General features: G+C 37.0%; 1 protein-coding gene across 2 annotated transcripts in view; it reads right to left on the reverse strand.

Annotated features, from left to right (window-relative positions):
* Positions 1-19,577, reverse strand: part of LMLN (leishmanolysin like peptidase) — a 75,032-nt gene that overhangs the window by 19,760 nt on the left and 35,695 nt on the right. For both annotated transcript variants that reach the window (XM_046659483.1, XM_046659482.1), the window contains exons 9-12: positions 18,537-18,654; positions 17,195-17,302; positions 14,048-14,124; positions 3,734-3,844 (exon numbers count right to left, since the gene is read on the reverse strand). In XM_046659483.1, the coding sequence (XP_046515439.1) occupies positions 3,734-3,844; positions 14,048-14,124; positions 17,195-17,302; positions 18,537-18,654 (414 nt within the window). The remainder of the gene's footprint in view (positions 1-3,733; positions 3,845-14,047; positions 14,125-17,194; positions 17,303-18,536; positions 18,655-19,577) is intronic.

A 19,577-nucleotide genomic window follows, 5' to 3' on the forward strand; every position in this document is an offset into this window, starting at 1 on the left:
CTACTGCTTATTAGCAGCTCTTTTCACAGTAGAGTTACAACCCAGATGTCAGACTCCTTAGTAGGAATTATGAGTAACTTAGTTTTGAGACCTAACCCAGGTGAGAAAAGAATAACATCTATAACACAAGAAGTACCTGTGATTTAATGGGGAAAGCACTGGACTCGGAAAGAGAAGTTAGAGTCCCAGCTCTCTCTCTCACCAACCATATGACCCTGGGCAAGTGATTTGTGTCACCCCTTTTTACTTATCAGTAAAATGAATAACATAGTGAAATTTGTGGGACACAGCTAAAGAAATGTTGAGAGGGAAATTTATACACTAAACACATACATCAGGAAGATGTTAACATCTCAAGTCAATAATTAAGTATCTAGAGAAAGAAGAGAAGAATAAACCAAAAACAAGCTTAAGGAAATAACAAAGATAAAAGCAGAAATCAATGAATTTGAAAACAGAAAAACAATAGAAGACATCAATGAAACAAAAAGATAGTTCTTTAAAAAGATCAATAAAATTGACAAACCTCTAGCAAAACTGAAAAAGAAACAAAGAGAGAAGATGCAAATTATCAATATCAGGAATGAAATGGGATCTCACTACAGACCTATAGACACCAAAACAATAATACGGAACTACTACAAACTACTCTGTACACATAAATCTAATAACTTAGACAAAATGGACCAATTCCTCAAAAAACACAAACTACCACAATTCATCCAATAAGAAATAGTTAATATAAGTAGCCCTACAAATATTAAGGAAGTTGAATTAACAATTTTAAAACTGCCAAAAGAGAAATCTCCAGGCCCAGATGGTTTCACTGAAGAATTCTACCAAACATTTAAAGAAGAATTAAGATCAATTGTACACAATCTCTTCCAGAAGACAGAAGAGGAGGGAATACTTTCCAGTTCATTTTATGAAGCTAGTATTACCCTGATATAAAGAAACAAAGACAGTACAAAAAAGAAACAAAGACTGTACTATATTCCTCATGAACACAGATGGAAAAATCCATAACAAAATATTACTACGTGGAATTCAGCAATATAAGAATAATTATACACCATGACTAAGCAGGGCTTAGGTCACCGATGCAAGGCTGGTTTAATATTTGAAAATCAATCAATGTAATTCACTATATTAATAGTCTAAAAAAAAAAATCACATGATTGTATCAACCAAAGCAGAAAAAGCATCTGACAAAAGTCAACATCCATTCATGACAAAAACTCTCAGAAAAATAGGAATAGAGAGGAACTTCAAATACTTAATGGTGAAAGACTGAATGTTTTCCACTTCTTGTGTTTATAGATCAAAAAACTCAATATAGTGGGGCTAGCCCCGTGGCCGAGTGGTTAAGTTCGCGCGCTCCGCTGCAGGCGGCCCAGTGTTTTGTTAGTTCGAATCCTGGGCGCGGACATGGCACTGCTCATCAGACCACGCTGAGGCAGCGTCCCACATGCCACAACTAGAAGAACCCACAACGAAGAATACACAACTATGTACCGGGGGGCTTTGGGGAGAAAAAAGGAAAAAATAAAATCTTTAAAAAAAAAAAAAAACCTCAATATAGTTAAGATGTCAATTCTCCTCAAATTGATATACAGATTTAATGCAATTCATAGGAAAAATCCCAGCAAGATTTTTTTTAGATATAGAAAAGGTTATTCTAAAATTTATATGAAAAGGCAAAGGGACTAGAACAGCTAAAATGATTTGAAAAAGAATAACGTGGTAGGAATCAGTGCACCAAATTTCAAGTCTTATTATAGCTACAGTAATCAAGGACTGTGTGGTATTGGTGGAATGACAGACACATAGATCAATGGAAGAGAACAGAGAACTCAGAAAGGGACCCATATAAATACACTCAACTGGTTTCTCGACAACGGCAATAAAAGCAACTCAATGGAAGAAAGCCCTTTCAACAAACGGTGCTGGGGCAATTGGACACTGACATGCAAAAAATGAACCCAGATGGAAGTCTTCCACCCTATACAAAAATTAACTCAAAATAGATCACAAACTTAAACATAAAACAATAAAATTTTTGAAAAAAATATAAGGAAATCTTTGGGATCTAGGCCTTGGCCAAGAGTTCTTAGTCTTGACACCAAAAGTATGACTCATAAAAGGACAGACTGATAATTTAGACTTCATCAAAATTAAAAACTTTTGCTCCACAAAAGACTCTATTAAGAGGAGAAAAAGACAAGCTACATATTAGGAGAAAATATGTACCGCATATCTGATAAAGGACTAGTATCTAGAATACGTAAAGAACTCAAAACTCTACAGTAAAAAAGTAAACAACCCAATTAAAAAATTGGCATAAAACATGAAGAAATATCTCACCAAAGAGGATATATAGATAGCAAATAAGCACACGAAAATATGTTCAACATCATTAGCCACTGGGGAAATGCAAATTAAAACCACAAGGAGACATCCCTATGACCTTTCAGAATACCTAAAACATCGTGACAATACCAAACGCTGGAGAGGATATGGAGAAACTGTTATCACTTACACATTGCTGGTAGGATTATCAAATGGTATAGCCGTTCTGAAAGAGAGTTTGGCAGTTTCTTACAAAACTAAACTTGGAACTACCATACGACCCAGCAACTGCACTCCTAGGCGTTTATTTTGGAGAAATGAAGATTTATGTTCACACAGAAACCTGTAAATGAATGTTTATAGTAGCTTTATTCAAATAGCCAAAAACTGAGAAGGGTTAAACAAACTGTGGTACATCCACGTTATGGAATACTATTCAGCCATAAAATTGAGCAAACCATTGATAGACACAACAACCTGGATGAATCTCCAGAAAATTATGCTGAGTGAAAACAGCCAATCCCAAAAGGTTATATACAGTATGAATCTATTTATGTAATATTATTGAAATGATAAAATTATAGAAATGGAGAACAGATTAGTGCTTTCCAGGGACTAAGGAGGGGCTGGGGTGGGAAGGAAGTGGGTATGATTATAACTGGGCAACATGAGAGATCCTTGTAACGGAAACGTTCTCTATCTGACTGTATTAACGTCAACATCCTGGTTGAGATATTGTACTATAGTTTTGCAAGATGTTACCAATCAAGAAAACTGGATAAAATGTACGTGAGGTCTCTGCATGTTTTTTTACGACTGCATGTGACTCTACAATTACCTTGAAAGAAAAAGTTAAAAATATATATATATTTATAAATATATAAACACATGCATAAACAAATAAATGTGTGTGTGTGTACATGTGTGTGTATTCCCCAAACTTGGAGAATGTATTTTTAAAAAGCTTGCTAGGTGATTATGATATGCATCCAGATTTGAGAACTACTATTCAAAAGTACCTTTATGCTTTTTGACACTGAATCAACAGTTTCATCTATGTTTATGAGTGCATTCTCTGAAGAAAACAATAAGAATGATAAAATATGCAAAAAATTTTTCAATACACATAGATTTATGAATTATAAGCTAAACAAAAATCTTTATGGCTCTGGCTCTTATACTGTAGATTCTTTTAGTATATGATTTAAAACAATACTGCAGTATTTATTGTATTATCACCAAGCACCTTAGATGGTTTTCTACACATTTTGAAATCGAACTATTTAGACCACATTTTGAAAATAGTGACATTTTAGGCTCAGAATAAAGAACAAAATTAGAAATAAGTTGTTATCAAAGATATTATGAGGAAATGCATTCCTACTTTTGTCTCTGCTGATCAATCCAGAATTTACAGCTCTTCCTGACAAAGTCACAGCCCATTCCTCGGCCCCAGTCTAACTTCTCAGCCATGCTGTAATTCGCCTTGTACCAGCTGTGGAAACAATTCAACAAAGCACTTTTTATTATTGTCAATTTACAAACGACTCCAGCACACCAATTACAAACCTCAGCAATGAGCAGACAGGACCTCAACACACACGAGCGTTTACAAAGCCCCTGCTGCACAGGGAGCAGGAGACTGCAGTCTTATGGCTACGGTACTTCCATCTTTGAAAACAAAAATAAAAACGAAGCATGCTTCCATTCTAACTTTCAAAGATGACAGAAGTCACAGAGTAGAAAGCGGGTAAGGTGTGAGACAAGGAGAGTGAGAGCCAAAGAAACAGAAAGAGAATGAGAGAAAGAGAAGGGAGTAAACTGAGGAAGAAATAGTGGAATTACTAGTTGTCTAGCCTTTACCTAATTGGATTCAGTTGGTCCTAGTTTCTTGCTTCTCTGGCCTTGAATTTGTGATATTCTATCAACACAGGCCCTGCTTGCAACTAAACATTACACCATTACAATAAGACAAATGAATATTATGTCCAATACTTTAAAAATGTTCTAACTTCAGGGAAAAAAACCCAACGTTGATTTAGTTTCCTGGCAAATTTAATCAAAGGCAAGGAACCTACTTTTATTAGTTTTTCTTCTTTATTCCTAATGACAAGATTAATTTACAAAAGTTATAAAATTATACAAAATAGTTTCTTATCTGTTTATATCTTGTCTCTTTAGCATTACCAAAACAGTAAATAAAAACATAGGCTCAAAGGCTAGGGGAATGAGAAAAACCATCCCCTCCACTCCACCCACCTTCCCTCAAAGTTAAACACAAGCAGAAATTTGTGACATAGCTTCTTCCAAAACGCTCCTCTTTCAAAGAACAGAAGTTTCTCACGCAGAGAGTGAAGAAATGAATCCTGGCACTCCAATATCACAGTGCCTGGAACCTCTACAGCTACAACGTGTTACGTTAATTAGCTAACTTGGTATCACAACAGGTCAAGTTGTCCAGATAGTAACAGATGCCCCTAGTCAATCATTTCAGCAGTGCCTGGGTTAGGAAGTCTTTCTCGCTATGGAAAAAATGTAAAGTAGCTAGATTGCCTTAGGAATTACCATAGCTAGCCCAGGTTGCTAAGTGCAGTCACACTAACAGCACTGTGTTACTCAATCACCAGCTAGGCACTCCAGCCACATTTCTTGAAACCTTCTCGACACCTTTTCTTTGCAGCTGTTCCGTACTATAAGTCAAGAGTTATTAAACATTTCTTACACGGCAGGCACTCTGCTAAATGCTAAGGCCACCGCAATGAATAGACTCACACAGGTCCTGCCCTCATGAAGATTATAATCTAGTGGGGAAGACGCATATTTTAAAAAAATTACAAGGTTGATGAGTACCACAGAGGTTAAGTATAAGATGCTAACAGGAGCACTTTAATAAGGAAACCTAAGCTAGCCTAGGGAATTAGGAAAGATTTTTCTGAGGAAGCAACTTTAAGCTAAACCCAGAAGGATGAGCACAAGTTAGCTGAAGGAGCAGGAGCATAAGAAACAGGGTTTCTTAGTGGCATTAGTGTGCTGTGAGATCAATTTAAAGGTTTTTTAAAAAACATTTTTTTTTATTGTGGTCATAATAGTTTGTAACATTGTGAAATTTCAGTTGTACATTATTATTTGTCAGACACCATGTAAACGTGCACCTTCACCCCTTGTGCCCACCCCTCAACTCCCATCCCCCGGTAACCACTAAACCGTTCTCTTTGTCAATAAGTTTATGTTCCACAAATAAGTGAAATCATACGGTGTTTGTCTTTCTCTGTCTGGCTTATTTCACTTAACATAATATCCTCAAGGTCCATCCATGTGGTTGTGAATGGGACCATTTTGTCTTTTTTTAATGGCTGAGTAGTATGCCATTGTATACAGATACCACATCATCTTTATCCATCATTGGTTGATGGGTACTTGGGTTGCTTCCATGTCTTGGCTATTGTGAATAAAGCTGCAATGAACATAGGGGTGCAGAAGCCTCTTTGTATTGTCGATTTCAAGTTCTTTGGATAAATATCCAGTAGTGGGATGGCTGGGTCATGCGGTATTTCTATTTTTAATTTTTTGAGAAAGCTGCACACTGTTTTCCATAGTGGTTGCACCAGTTTGCATTCCCACCAGCAGCATATGAGGGTCCCCTTTTCTCCACAACCTCTCCAACATTTGTTATTTTTTGTCTTGGTGATTATAGCCATTCTAACGGGTGTAAGGTGATATCTAAGTGTAATTTTCATTTGCATTTCCCTGATGATTAGTGATATGGAGCATCTTTTTATGTGTCTAATGGCCATGTGTATATCTTCTTTGGAAAAATGTCTGTTCATATCCTCTGCCCATTTTTTGACTGGGTTGTTTGTTTTTTTGTAGTTCTGTTGTTTGAGTTCTTCATATATTATGGAGATTAACCTTTTGTCAGATATATGATTTGCAAATATTTTCTCCCAGTTGGTGGGTTGTTTTTTCATTTTTTTTTAAAGATTTTATTTTTTTTCCTTTTTCTTCCCAAAGCCCCTCGGTACATAGTTGTATATTTTTAGTTGTGGGTCCTTCTAGTTGTGGTATGTGGGATGCTGCCTTAGCATGGCCTGATGAGTGGTGCCATGTCCACACCCAGGATCCAAACCGGTGAAACCCTGGGCCACCGAAGTGGAGCGTGCAAACTTAATCACTGGGCCATGGGGCTGGCCCCTGTTTTTTCATTTTGATCCTGGTTTCCTTTGCCTTCCAGCAGCTCTTTAGTCTGATGAAGTCCCACTTGTTTATTTTTTCTTTTGTTTCCCTTGTAGGAGTAGACATGGTACTCGAAAAGATCCTTTTAAGGCTGATGTCAATGAGTGTACTGCCGATATTTTCTTCCAGAAGTTTTATGGTTTCAGATCTTACCTTCAAGCCTTGGGTCCATTTTGAGTCTATTTTTGTGTATGGAGAAAGACAATGGTCAACTTCCATTCTTTTGCATGTGGCTGTCCAGTGTTCCCAACACAATTTTTTGAAGAGGCCTTCTTTTCTCCATTGTATGTTCTTGGCGCCTTTGCCAAAGATTAGCTGGCCAAAGATGTGTGGTTTTACTTCTGGGCTTTCAATTCTGTTCCATTGATCTATGTGCCTGTTTTGGTACCAGTAGCATGCTGTTTTGATTACTATAGCTTCGGACTATATTTTGAAGGCTGGGATTGTGATGCCACCAGCTCTGTTCTTGTTTCTCAGGATTGCTTTGGCTATTCGGGGTCTTTTGTTGCCCCATATGAATTTTAAGACTCTTTGTTCTATTTCTGTGAAGAATGTCATTGGGATTCTGGTTAGGATTGCATGGAATCTGTAGATAGCTTTAGGTAGTATGGACATTTTAACTATGTTTATTCTTCCAATCCATGTGCATGGAATATCTTTCCATTTCTTTATGTCATTATTGATTTCTTTCAGTACTAGCTTATAGTTTTCCTTGTATAGGTCTTTCATTTCCTTGGTTAAATTTACTCCTAGATATTTTATTCTTCTTGTTGCAACTGTAAATGGGATTATATTCTTGAGTTCTCGTTCTGTTAGTTCGTTACTGGAGTATATAAATGCCACTGATTTTTGTAAGTTGACTTTGTATCCTGCAAATTTGCTGCAGATGTCGATTACTTCTAATAGTTTTCCGATGGATTCTTTAGAGTTTTCTATATATAAAATCATGTCATCTGCAAACAGAAAGAGTTTCACTTCTTCAGTGCATATTTGGACTCCTTTTATTTCTTTTTCTTGCCTAATTGCTCTGGCCAAAACCTCTACTACTATGTTGAGTAAGAGTGGTGAGAGTGGGCACCCTTGTCTTGTTTCTGTTCTCAGAGGGATGGCTTTCAGTTTATCCCCATTGAGTATAATGTTGGCTGTGGGTTTGTCATATATGGCCTTTATTATGTTGAGGTACTTTCCTTCTATACTCATTTCATTGAGAGTTTTTATCATGAATGGATGTTGAATCTTGTCAAATGCTTTCTCTGCAGCCATTGAGATTATCATGTGGTTTTTGTTCCTCATTTTGTTAATGTGGTGTATTACGTTGGTTGATTTGCGGGGGTTGAACCATCCCTGTGTCCCTGGTATGAATCCCACTTGATCATGGTGTATGATCTTTTTAATGTATTGCTGTATTTTACTTGCCAATATTTTGTTGAGGATTTTTGCATCTATGCCCATCAGTGATATTGGCCTGTAATTTTCCTTCTTTGTGCTGTCCTTGTCTAGCTTTGGTATCAGGGTGATGTTGGCCTCGTAGAATGTGTTAGGAATTTTTCCATCTTCCTCAATTTTTTGGAATAGTTTGAGAAGGATAGGTAATAAATCTTCTTTGAATGTTTGGTAGAATTCTCCAGAGAAGCCATCTGGTCCTGGACTTTTATTTTTTGGGAGGTTTTTGATTACTGTTTCAATCTCTTTACTTGTGATTGGTCTATTCAGGTTCTCTATTTCTTCTTGATTCAGTTTTGGGAGGTTATAAGAGTCTAAAAATTTATCCATTTCTCCAAGATTGTCCAGTTTGTTGGCATATAGTTTTTCACAATATTCTCTTATAATCTTTTATATTGCTGTGGTATCCATTGTTATTTCTCCTCTTTCATTTCTAATTTTATTTATTTGAGACTCCTTTCTTTTTTTCTTAGTGAATCTGGCTAACGGTTTGTCAATTTTGTTTATCTTCAATTTAGAGGATTTTAATCAACATTTCTTTCTCTCTCTTTTTAAAATTAATAGAGGGGCTGGCCCCACGGCCCAGTGGTTTCGTGTGCTCCACTTCGGTAGCCCAGTGTTTCACTGGTTTGGATCCCAGGTGTGGACATGGCACCACTCATCAGGCCATGCTGAGGTGACGTCCCACATAACACAACCAGGGGCACTCACAACAAGAGTATACAACTAGGTACTGGGGGGCTTTGGGGAGGAGAAAAAAAAAAAGATTGGCAACAGATGTTAGTCAGGTGCCAATCTCTAAAAATAAATAAATAAAGTTAACAGAATAGAAAAAAGGAGTGCATTGTAGATAGCAAGAGTAAATATCATTTCACGAAACTTCAGTTCAGTTTTATATATAATGACTAATACTTAGTTGGTACTTAGAATGTGCCCAACATTGTACTAAGGGCTTTACATATATTAACTCATTAAAGCCTCATAAAACTCTATGAAGTAGGGATCACTTTTTATTCCTATTTTACAGATGAAAGAACTGAGGCAAAGATACAGCCAGGAAGCAGCAGAGCTGAGATTTGAATCTAGGGCTCTGATTTCAACGTTTGTGTGTTTTTTTCAAAAACTGAGATACAATTCACATACTATAAAATTCACTCTTATAATGTGTACAATTCAATGTTTTTAGTATATTCACAAAGTTGTACAACCATTACCTCTAATTTCAAAACACTTCTATCACCCCCCAAAAAACTATGTACCCATTAGTAGTCATTCCCCAGTCCCAGGCAACCACTGATCTACTGTCTGTCTCCATAGATTTGCCTACTTTGGACATTTCTCAGAAATGGAATGTGGTCTTTTCTGTCTGACTTCTTTCACTTAGTATAAGGTTTTCAAGGTTCATATATGTTGTAGCATGTATTAGTACTTCACTTTTTTTTTCTTTAAAGGATTTTATTTTTTAGAGCAGTTTTAGGTTCACAGCAAAACTGAGTGGAAAGTACAGAGTTCCCATACATCCCCTGCTCCCCAACAGGCAGCCTTCCCCATTATCAACATACTGCAACAGCGTGCTACATTTGTTGCAATCAATGCTACATCATAATCACCCAAAGTCAGTGTTTACAGTAGGGTTTACTCTTAGTGTTATACATTCTATGGTTTCGGACAAATGTACAATGCCATGTATCCACCATTACATTATCATACAGAATAATTTCATTGCCCTTAAAATCTCCTCTGCTCTGCCTGTTCATCCCTTCCTCCTGCTAACCCCTGGGAACCACTGAGATTTTTACTGTCTGCATAGTTTTGCTTTTTCTAGAATGTCCTATAGTTGGAATCATACAGTATGTAGCCTTTTCAGATTGGCTTCTTTCATTTAGTAACATACATTTAAGGTTTCTCTATGCCTTTTCATGGCTCGATAGCTTGTTTCTTTTTAGCTCTGAATAATATTCCATCATCTGGATGTACCACAGTTTATCCATTCACATACTGAAGGACAAATTGGTTGCTTCCAAGTTTTGGCAATTATGAATAAAGCTGCTATAAACATCTGTGTACAGGATTTTGTGTGGACATAAGTTTTTAATTCATTTGATTAAATATAAAAGAGCACAACTGCTAGGTTGTTATGATTAGATTATGTTTAATTTTGTAAGAAACTGCTAGATTGTCTTCCAAAGTGGCTATACCATTTTGCATTCCCACTAACAATGAATGAGAGTTTCTGTTGCTCCACATCCTTGTCAGCATTTGGTGTTGTCAGTGTTATGGATTTTGGCCACTCTACTATGTGTGTAGTGGCATTTTGTTGTTTTAATTTGCATTTCCCTTATGACATATAATGTGGAGCATCTTTTCATATGCTTATTTACCATCTGTATATCTTTTTTAGTGAGGTGTCTGTTCAGATCTTTTGCCCATTTTCTAATTGTGTTGTTCATTTTTTTATTGTTGAGTTTTAAGAGTTCTTTGTATATTTTGGATAACAGGCCTTTATTAGATGTCTTTTGAAAACATATTCTCCCAGTCTGTAGCTTGTCTTCTGATTCTCTTGACTTTATTCCTTTTTATGGCCAAATAATATTCCTTGGTATGGATATACCACATTTTGTTTATCCATTCATCAGTTGATAGACATTTGGGTTTGTTTCTGATTTTTGGCTATTATGAGTAATGCTGCTGCGAACATTCATGTACAGGTTTTTGTGCAGACATGTTTTCACTTCTTTTGGATATATACCTGGGAGTAGAATTGCTAGATCACATGGTAAATCTGTTTAACATTTTGAGGAACTGCCAACCTGTTTCCCAAAGTAGTTGCATCATTTTACATTCCCACCAACAGAGTGTAGAGTTCCAGTTTTCCCACATCCTCATCAATGTTTGCTATTGTCTTTTTGATTATAGCCATCCTAGTGAGTGTGAAGTGGTATGTCATTGTGGTTTTGATTTGTATTTCCCTAAGGACTACTATTGTTGGGAACCATTTCAAATGCTTATTGGCTACTTGTGTATCTTTTTTGGAGGAATATCTATTTAAATCCTTCAGCTATTTTTAAATTAAGTTGTCTTTTTATTGTTGAGTTGTAAGAGTTCTTGATACAGGCATGTCTCATTTTATTGTGCTTCACTTTGTTGTGCTTCAAGATAATGCATTTTTACGAGACCCTCCGCCCGCAAAAAAAAAAAAAAGAGTAAGACTTGCTGAAGGCTCAGATGATGGTTAGCATTTTTTAGCAATAAAGTTTTTTTTTTTTTTTAAGGATTGGCACCTGGGCTAACAACTGTGGCCAATCTTTTTTTTTTTCTGCTTTATCTCCCCAAACCTCCCCTGTACACAGTTGTATATCTTAGTTGCGGGTCCTTCTAGTTGTGGGATGTGGGATGCTGCCTCAATGTGGCCTGACGAGTGGTGCCATGTCCACGCCCAGGATCCGAACCCTGGGCCGCCGCAGTGGAGCATGTGAACTTAACCACTCGACCATGGAGCCGGCCCCCCAATAAAGTATTTTTTAATTAAGGTATGTCCATTGATTTTTAGATATAATGCTATTGCACACTTAATAGACTACAGTATGGTATAAACATAACTTTTATATGCACTGAGAAACCAAAAAGTTTGTGTGACTCACTTTATTGCAATATTTGCTTTATTGTGGTGGTCTGGAACCAAACCTGCAATATCTCCGAGGTATGCCTATATATTCTGGGTAACAGACCCTTACCAGATAGATGATTTGCAAATATTTTCTCCCATTTTGTGAGTTGTCTTTTCACTTTTTTGGTAGTATCCTTTCAAGCACAAAAGCTTTTATTTTTTCTTAAGTCCAATTTATCTATTTTTCCTTTAGTTGCTTGTGTTTTTGGTGTCATATCTAAGAGATCATTGTCTAATTCAATTATCATGAAGATTTATACCTACGTTTCCTTCTAAGAGTTTTATAGTTTTAGGTCTTATATTTAGGTGTTTGACAAATTTTGAGTTAATTTTTGTATATCATGTGTGGTAGGGGTTTATTTTTTATTTTTTTGGTGAGGAAGATTGGCCCTGAGCTAAGAGCTGTTGCCAATCTTCCTCTTTTTGCTTAAGGAAGATTGTCCCTGAGCTAACATCTGCACCAATCTTTCTCTATTTTGTAAGTGGGATGCTGCCACAGCGTGGCTTGATGAGCAGTGTGTAGGTCCGCACCCAGGATCCAAACCCACAAACCCCATGCAGCCAAAGCAGAGCACAGAAACTTAACCACTACGCCACTGGGTCGGCCCCAGGGGTTTATTCTTTTGCATGTATATATCCAATAGTCCTAGCATCATGTATTGAAAAAACTACTCTTTCCCCATTAAACGGTCTTGGCACTTTTGTCAACATCTTTGCTCTTAGCCATTATACATGTATGTATATTCTTTGGTCATGATGTATTTCTTACTATGTGAGACACTTGGCCTAAAAAAAATTCTAAAGGGTATTTGTATAGAATGTGTAAATGGCTTTTGGCAATAGAAAGGACCACTTAAGATGCAGGAAGACAGATTAAAAAAAAAAAAGCTGCTATAGTAATCCAGGCAAAAGATAATGGTGGGCCTTGATAAAGGCAGTGGTGACCAAAAAAGGAGACAGCTCCAGGGATAGTGAAGAGCTAAAAATCAAGCAAGATTGATGATGACTGGATGTGAGAGGTGGGGAGAGGGAGTTATCAAAGATGATTCCCAGGTTTCTGGATGGATAAATGATAACGTTTTTTACTGGGAGAAGCAACTTAGTTAATTTACACTGAAGTCTTATGGATTTATGAAAATTAATTTCCATGTCTACAATTTAAAAATATTGCCAGACATTTAGGAATGTCTGGCCCACGTTGCTGATGTGTTGCCTCAGAAAAAGAAAATATGCTTTAAAATTCACCAGTGACATGATTTCACTAGTGACTCACGCCCGCCACAATGCTTCTATATCCTACTGGTATCTTAAAGAAAGTAGCATTGTTTGGTTGTTGCAGAGAGCAGCAGGACCACTTTTGAGGATCACTTCTGCTGGCCATTGCTGTTCAGGGATAAATGGGAAAGAGTTATAATGGCACTAAAAGGAATCCAGTGTTTTCTTTTCAAAAATATGAATTTCCCAACTTGGTCCACTGAAAATTACGAGAAGTAATGACAACCCAGTAGCAATGAACACATTACCTAGGTTATGGTTTGTAAAAGCTCGTCTCCATTAGAAGGAACCAGTACTCTTTGGAGGGTTGGCTGATGCCCAGATCTAGGAAAAGGTGCGTGATGTATCAAAAAGCAAGGAAGATGTCAAAAACTAATGAGTCCTGTCAAAAGGACTCAGGAGCTGACCAGGAAACAGACTCCAATTGGAGCCATGTAAAAACAGTATTCTACTGCTTTACCAGAAAGTTCTACTGCTTTAAAAACCAGCAATCTATATATCACCAATTTCATCTACAATAAAAAAATATCTAGATTAGTCTTTCCTTCATATTAGCATGGCCTCTACTTACTAGAAAATAAATCTCATAATGCCAGGGATTTTGCTCTATTCTTCCTATACCTCAGGGCCTCAAACATTTACAGAATGAAGGCATGGGGGCTGGCCCCGTGGCCGAGTGGTTAAGTTCGCGCGCTCTGCTGCAGGCGGCCCAGTGTTTCGTTGGTTCGAATCCTGGGCGTGGACATGGCACTGCTCATCAAACCACGCTGAGGCAGCGTCCCACGTGCCACAACTAGAAGGACCCACAATGAAGAATATACAACTATGTACCGGGGGACTTTGGGGAGAAAAAGGAAAAAAATAAAATCTTTAAAAAAAAAAAAACAAAACAGAATGAAGGCATGGAGTTGTAAAGGTAATGGATAGCTAACTGCACAAAATTCAAAGAATAAGTATATTTTACTTCTCTGTAAATTGTCAGTATTTTCTTAAGCTAATATTTATTTCACCTTAATATTAATCTTAACATTCATTTCATTTTAATAAATAATTCATATAATATTCTCACAGCTGTCTTACCCAGTGTCCTCCATTAATGCCAGAGTGATTCGAGACAGGACTCGGTTCTGCGTGTGTGAACCTGTCATTGCTTCATTCTGAAAATCAACAACAAATTTTAATTAGAAGACTGGACTCCTCGCAGCTCTCAATAATTTCTGTGATTACTTTGGTTTATATTTAAAATGTCTCAAGTGTGAGAGGCTGACAAAATATTCACTTAAAATAGTGAAATACATAAGCCTTCCTTAAAATGACAAGACTGAAGCTTAAAGTGAAATCTACTTTCTGCCTCAAAAGTCTATAATGTGTACAATTTCCCTGCAATGGTAGACAACCAGCATTTACAACTCTGATGAAAATGAAGATAAATGTATGGAAACAAAAATGCTGTAAAAATATTACACTATCTAGGCAAAGTAAAGTGAGCGGTTGAGACAGATACTAACAAAATATTGGGAGAGGGAATATTTGCCTGAATTACAAAGAAAATGCTTATACAACTTTCAACTTTTTGATCACAGAAATATACATTAATATTCAAAACAAGTATCATAGAATCAATAGGATCAAAGTAGTTACATGAGGGACCTAAAATATCATTAAGGTCTATTATCTACCCAGTGTTTTAATTCATATAATAAAATTCCTATCAGGAGGTCACCTAACGGTAAGGACTTCACTGTCTCTTAAGAAGCATCTTCCATATTTGGGCACCTCTGATCATTCTTCGCATCCTTATGTTGAACACTGGATGGTTATCTCAACTAATTTAACATTAGCTTTTTAAAAAATAGTTCAAGGACGGAAAGTTGATTTCAAAGAAAGGTAGCAGTTAAGGAAATTAATAAAATTACTACTTTCAAATCTTCTGAAAAGTAAATAAATATTCATTTCTGCCCAATCTACCACTTTCTAAAGGGAATCACTTGAGAAAACTGCTTAAGAAAAATAAAGAAACTGAAATTCCCGTGGTAGAAATAAGCATGTATGCCTTCCATAAGTTTCACTGTTACTCTGTGGCCACCTAGATAAGAACAGTCAGCACAAGCATTAATTTCACTCTTTTCATAACTTTGCTTCCTTGAGTCATGACATATGTAAGCTGCAACTACCTAAATTATCTAAATAGATCTCTAAAAATAAATAAATAAATAAATAAATATGCACACACACACACACACACATATATATATATATATATATGTATATATGTATATGTATACCCTTTGACCCAGAAATCCCACTCCCAGGGATTTAGCCTTTCTTTTTCTGGATAAACAAATCTGACCTTGAGTTAACTTTCTAGTTCTCCTCCCCAGGAAACCTAATAAAGGTGGTATGTCAACTGTGTTACCAGGCAAGAGCACTTGAGGGAAAAAGACCTCCTGATATGCCTCTGGACTCGGGGCTACTGTAAATGAACCTGAATGCCTGTTGGTAAACCACAGTCTAAGACTTCTCCGTGTGCACTGACTCTTATGGGTATGTGCCTTTCAGGGATCTGGAAGTTCTATCAATGGAACTGTTAAAAAAGATATTGGTTCTTATTTGGGATATGATACTTCTAAATTAGGCTGGTTCTCTCACCCCTCTGTTACGGTCTTGTGCTCCTGTATTTGAGCTGGAGTGGGAGGGAGAGAGACACAGATGATAGCCCCTAGACTGCTGTGTGGCGCACAAGAGAAATCATGCTGGCAGCCCGTGCTTTCTTTCTTGTATCATTCTAACTGAATTTTTGGTCAGTTCGGCCTGTTTAGGTCTTGTGAGTTTGTCTGATTATTTAGTTGAACCTAAGAACACCCATTGGAGCATGACTTCTGGAAGGCACTGCAGATATAAACAAATTGCTCATTACATTTTTAAAATAAAAAATTTAAAACATAGTTGTTTAACTCAGGACTGTTTTCACATTTGTATAATACTATGTAGATTATACCTTATACAAAATGAGTAGATTCAAGTATACAGTCTATTCTACTAAAGCATGTGTTTCTGTAATGTGAACGAGCATATGTGAGACTGGTAAATAAGGGAATGACGTCAGCATAATATGCAATTGTGTTGGTTAATAATGATTTCTCTCTAGATTTTAAGGTTTTCTGCCATGGAGCAATAGCAGCTAAACACACGAAGACAGGTGAACAGAGCAACAGAGGAACGCTGTACTGCACATGACGCTTATTCATTCCATGTTCTTCCACTTGGCTTAGCGTGGCCAGAGGCTCTGTCTTAGAAGTGCTTATTGCAGGGTTCTCTCTAAGCTCTGTACATTTACTCTTGTCCCCGTTACTCAGATTTAGTCTCCCATCCACCTACCATTGCTTTTTGTGGTTGTTGCTGTTTAAGGTAAAGAAATACTAGAGTACTTATAGAAGTTAATTTATTGGAAATATGATGTCTTTTTAAACTGAGCTAGTACTTTTTTTTTTTTCCCCAGGAAGATCAGCCCTGAGCTAACATCCGCTGCCAATCCTCCTCTTTTTGCTGAGGAAGCCTGGCCCTGTGCTAACGTCATGCCCATCTTCCTCTACTTTCTATGTGGGATGCCTACCACAGCATGGCTTGCCAAGCGGTGCCATGTCCGCACCCGGGATCCGAACTGGTGAACCCCAGGCTGCTGAAGCAGAACATGCGCACTTAACTGCTGCGCCACCAGGCCGGCCCCTGAGCTAGTACTTTTATTATGACTTATTGCTTTTGTCAGTGCTCTAGTATTTGCTTTTCTCACAAAGCTTGTTATTTTTAGTGTTTGATTTTGAAGAAAGCTTTTTTTGGAAAGCATACATTACATTACAGCAGAAGCAGCTGTATTACTGCCTTGGAAAGATGTCTAATATATATCAAGTGAAAAAAGACGCATAAATGTATGAACCTATTTTAAAATACCAAACAACTGTGTGTGCTAGTGGGTGCATCTATATCTATATCTATCTATTTATCTATTTATCTATTTATCTATCTATCTATCTATCTATCTATAATATTTCTGGAGGGATATACAAAAAACCTAAAATAGTGATATCTGGAAAGTGATCTGAAGAGCTGAAGAGGAAAAGAGATTATTAAATTTTTTACTTTATAACCTATTACACTGTTTCAATAACTTGAGTAAGAATTACTTTTTAAAGAAAAAACATGTCTAGTAAAATTTTAAAATAAACTAACCTCTAATAACCGCTTTTCCCAATGGTTGAGCTCAGTGCCCATACCACCTTGATTTTCAAGTTCCATTCCCTCCAGTATTGGACAGTTAAAATGTTTTCGTGCTTCATCCTAAGAATCAGAAAAAAAATAAACTCTGCAAAAGTACAAAAAGATAATGGCAAACTCTTTATCACACTGGGTATAATAAAGTAGCCATTAAATAATTACTTGGGTGAGAAGAAAGAACATCTTCAAGAAACATGGTTTTTAGTATAATTAAAATTTTTATACAGTCATATTCTTTTTTGCTAGTAAATTACTATTTGTCTTAATATTTTTCCTGTATTTGAACAGTTTGACTTTTAGTCACATATATTTCAAAAAAGTTACAGATTAGTATGATTGCCATTTGTAACTCTAGTGTCAATAACAATTTTAATGCAGGTATAAACTACTCTTATTACAGATACAGTCTTTGTAAGAAATATAAGTTGTTCATTAGAATACAATTTTGCTCATTTGGTTTGTCTGTCCTTCAGTTAGAGACCTCCAGGGATGGGAAATATCCCAAGAGCAGTGCAAAAGTCCAGAAGGCTGGGAGTGCTGTGTGTAGTCAAGGAAGGAGGAAGGAAGAACAGGTTTCTATTATTAAATAAGCAGACGTGGTTAATTTTGTGTATCAACTTGGTACTGCGGCCCAGATATTTAGTCAAACATTATCCTGAATGTTTCTGTGAGGGTGTTTTTGGATGAGAGTAACATTTAAGTTAGTGGACTTTGAGTAAAGCAGATTACCTTTCACAATATAGACGGTCTCATCCAATCAGTTGAAGGCCTTAAGAGAACAAAGACTGACTTTGCCTGAGCAAGAAGGAATTCCACCAGCAGACAGCCTTTGGGCTCAAACTGCAACTCTTCCCTGAGTCTCCAGCTTGCCAGCCTACCCCATCAGATTTTGGACTCTCAAAACCACCACACCTGCATGAGTCAATTCCTTAAAATAAATCTCTCTCTCTGTCAACACATCCTTTGGTTCTGTTGCTCTGGAGAACCCTGACTAATCCAGATTCCAAATGAAATGACCAGCAATTATGCAAGTAGTACCAGTGATCCTAAGAAGTATCACAACAGAGGAGCACTGGCTTAAAGCAGTGGGTAGAATGGAGCACTGAGAGCCATTGCCAAATTTCCATTTCCTCAGATTTCTCTTGGTCTGTAGCTTTACTGTACCTCCTTCATATTATTTCTCCTATCATAGGCTCTGAAATTTAATCATAAGTTCTTAAACAATAACGGTAAGAAAGGATCATAATGAAGGAAAAGAGCACATAGCTCATGAGACCTGAAGTTTAGTAATACTTACGACAACACGAGGTGTTACTAGAAGATATACAGTGTGAGGAACTATCTTATTATCTCGAACATCCCATAATCTCTCCACTTTTCGAACTACTTTATCACTCCATTGATATAATCCAAGACTGTAATTAAAGAGTAAAAGAGTCATTTTTGCAAAATTCACCATCTCTTTAAATGTAAAAATGTTTATGAATATCAATATGAAATTAAAATATTTGAGCTTACTATGTGCCAAGTCCATGCAAAGTACTTGATAACATTTTCTAATTTAATCTTTTCAACAGTCTTAATGAGATTATCATCACAATTTTACAGGTAAAGAGAGAGAAGCTGAGAGAAATGAAGTAACTTGCTCAAGTTCACACAGCTAATACTTGGCTAAGATGACGACAAATTACTTCCTTAACAAATTTATTGGATAAAACAAAAGCTAGTCCAGGGGCCGGCCCCATGGCAAGAGTGGTTGGGTTCACTACTCTGCTTTGGCGGCCCAGGGTTTCACCAGTTTGGATCCTGGGCGTGGATCTAGCACCACTCATCAAGCCACGCTGAGGCGGCGTCCCACATAGCAGAACTAGAAAGACTTACAACTAGAATACACAACTATGTACTGGGGGACTTTGGGGAGAAGAAGCAAAAAAAAAGATTGGCAACAGATGTTAGCTCAGGGCCAATCTTTAAAACAAAAAGCAAGCCCAGACACATATCTAAGTACATAAGGAAACTTAATAAACAAAAAAGATGGCATTTTAATTCAGTGGGAAAGTATAATTTACCTAATAACTATGCTATAAAATTGGTTATCCATTGAGGGAAAAAAAAGAGTTAAATCTTGGGGCTGGCCTAGTGGCACAGCAGTTAAGTTCACACATTCTGCTTCTCGGCGGCCTGGGGTTCACCTGTTTGGATCCTGGGTGCGGACATAGCACCACTTGGCAAGCCATGCTGTGGTAGGCATCCCACATATAAAGTAGAGGAAGATGGGCACAGATGTTAGCTCAGGGCCAGTCTCCCTCAGCAAAAAGAGGAGAATTGGCAGCAGTTA

The sequence above is a fragment of the Equus quagga genome, chromosome 4 (assembly GCF_021613505.1).
Source record: "Equus quagga isolate Etosha38 chromosome 4, UCLA_HA_Equagga_1.0, whole genome shotgun sequence".
Classification (NCBI taxonomy): domain Eukaryota; kingdom Metazoa; phylum Chordata; class Mammalia; order Perissodactyla; family Equidae; genus Equus; species Equus quagga.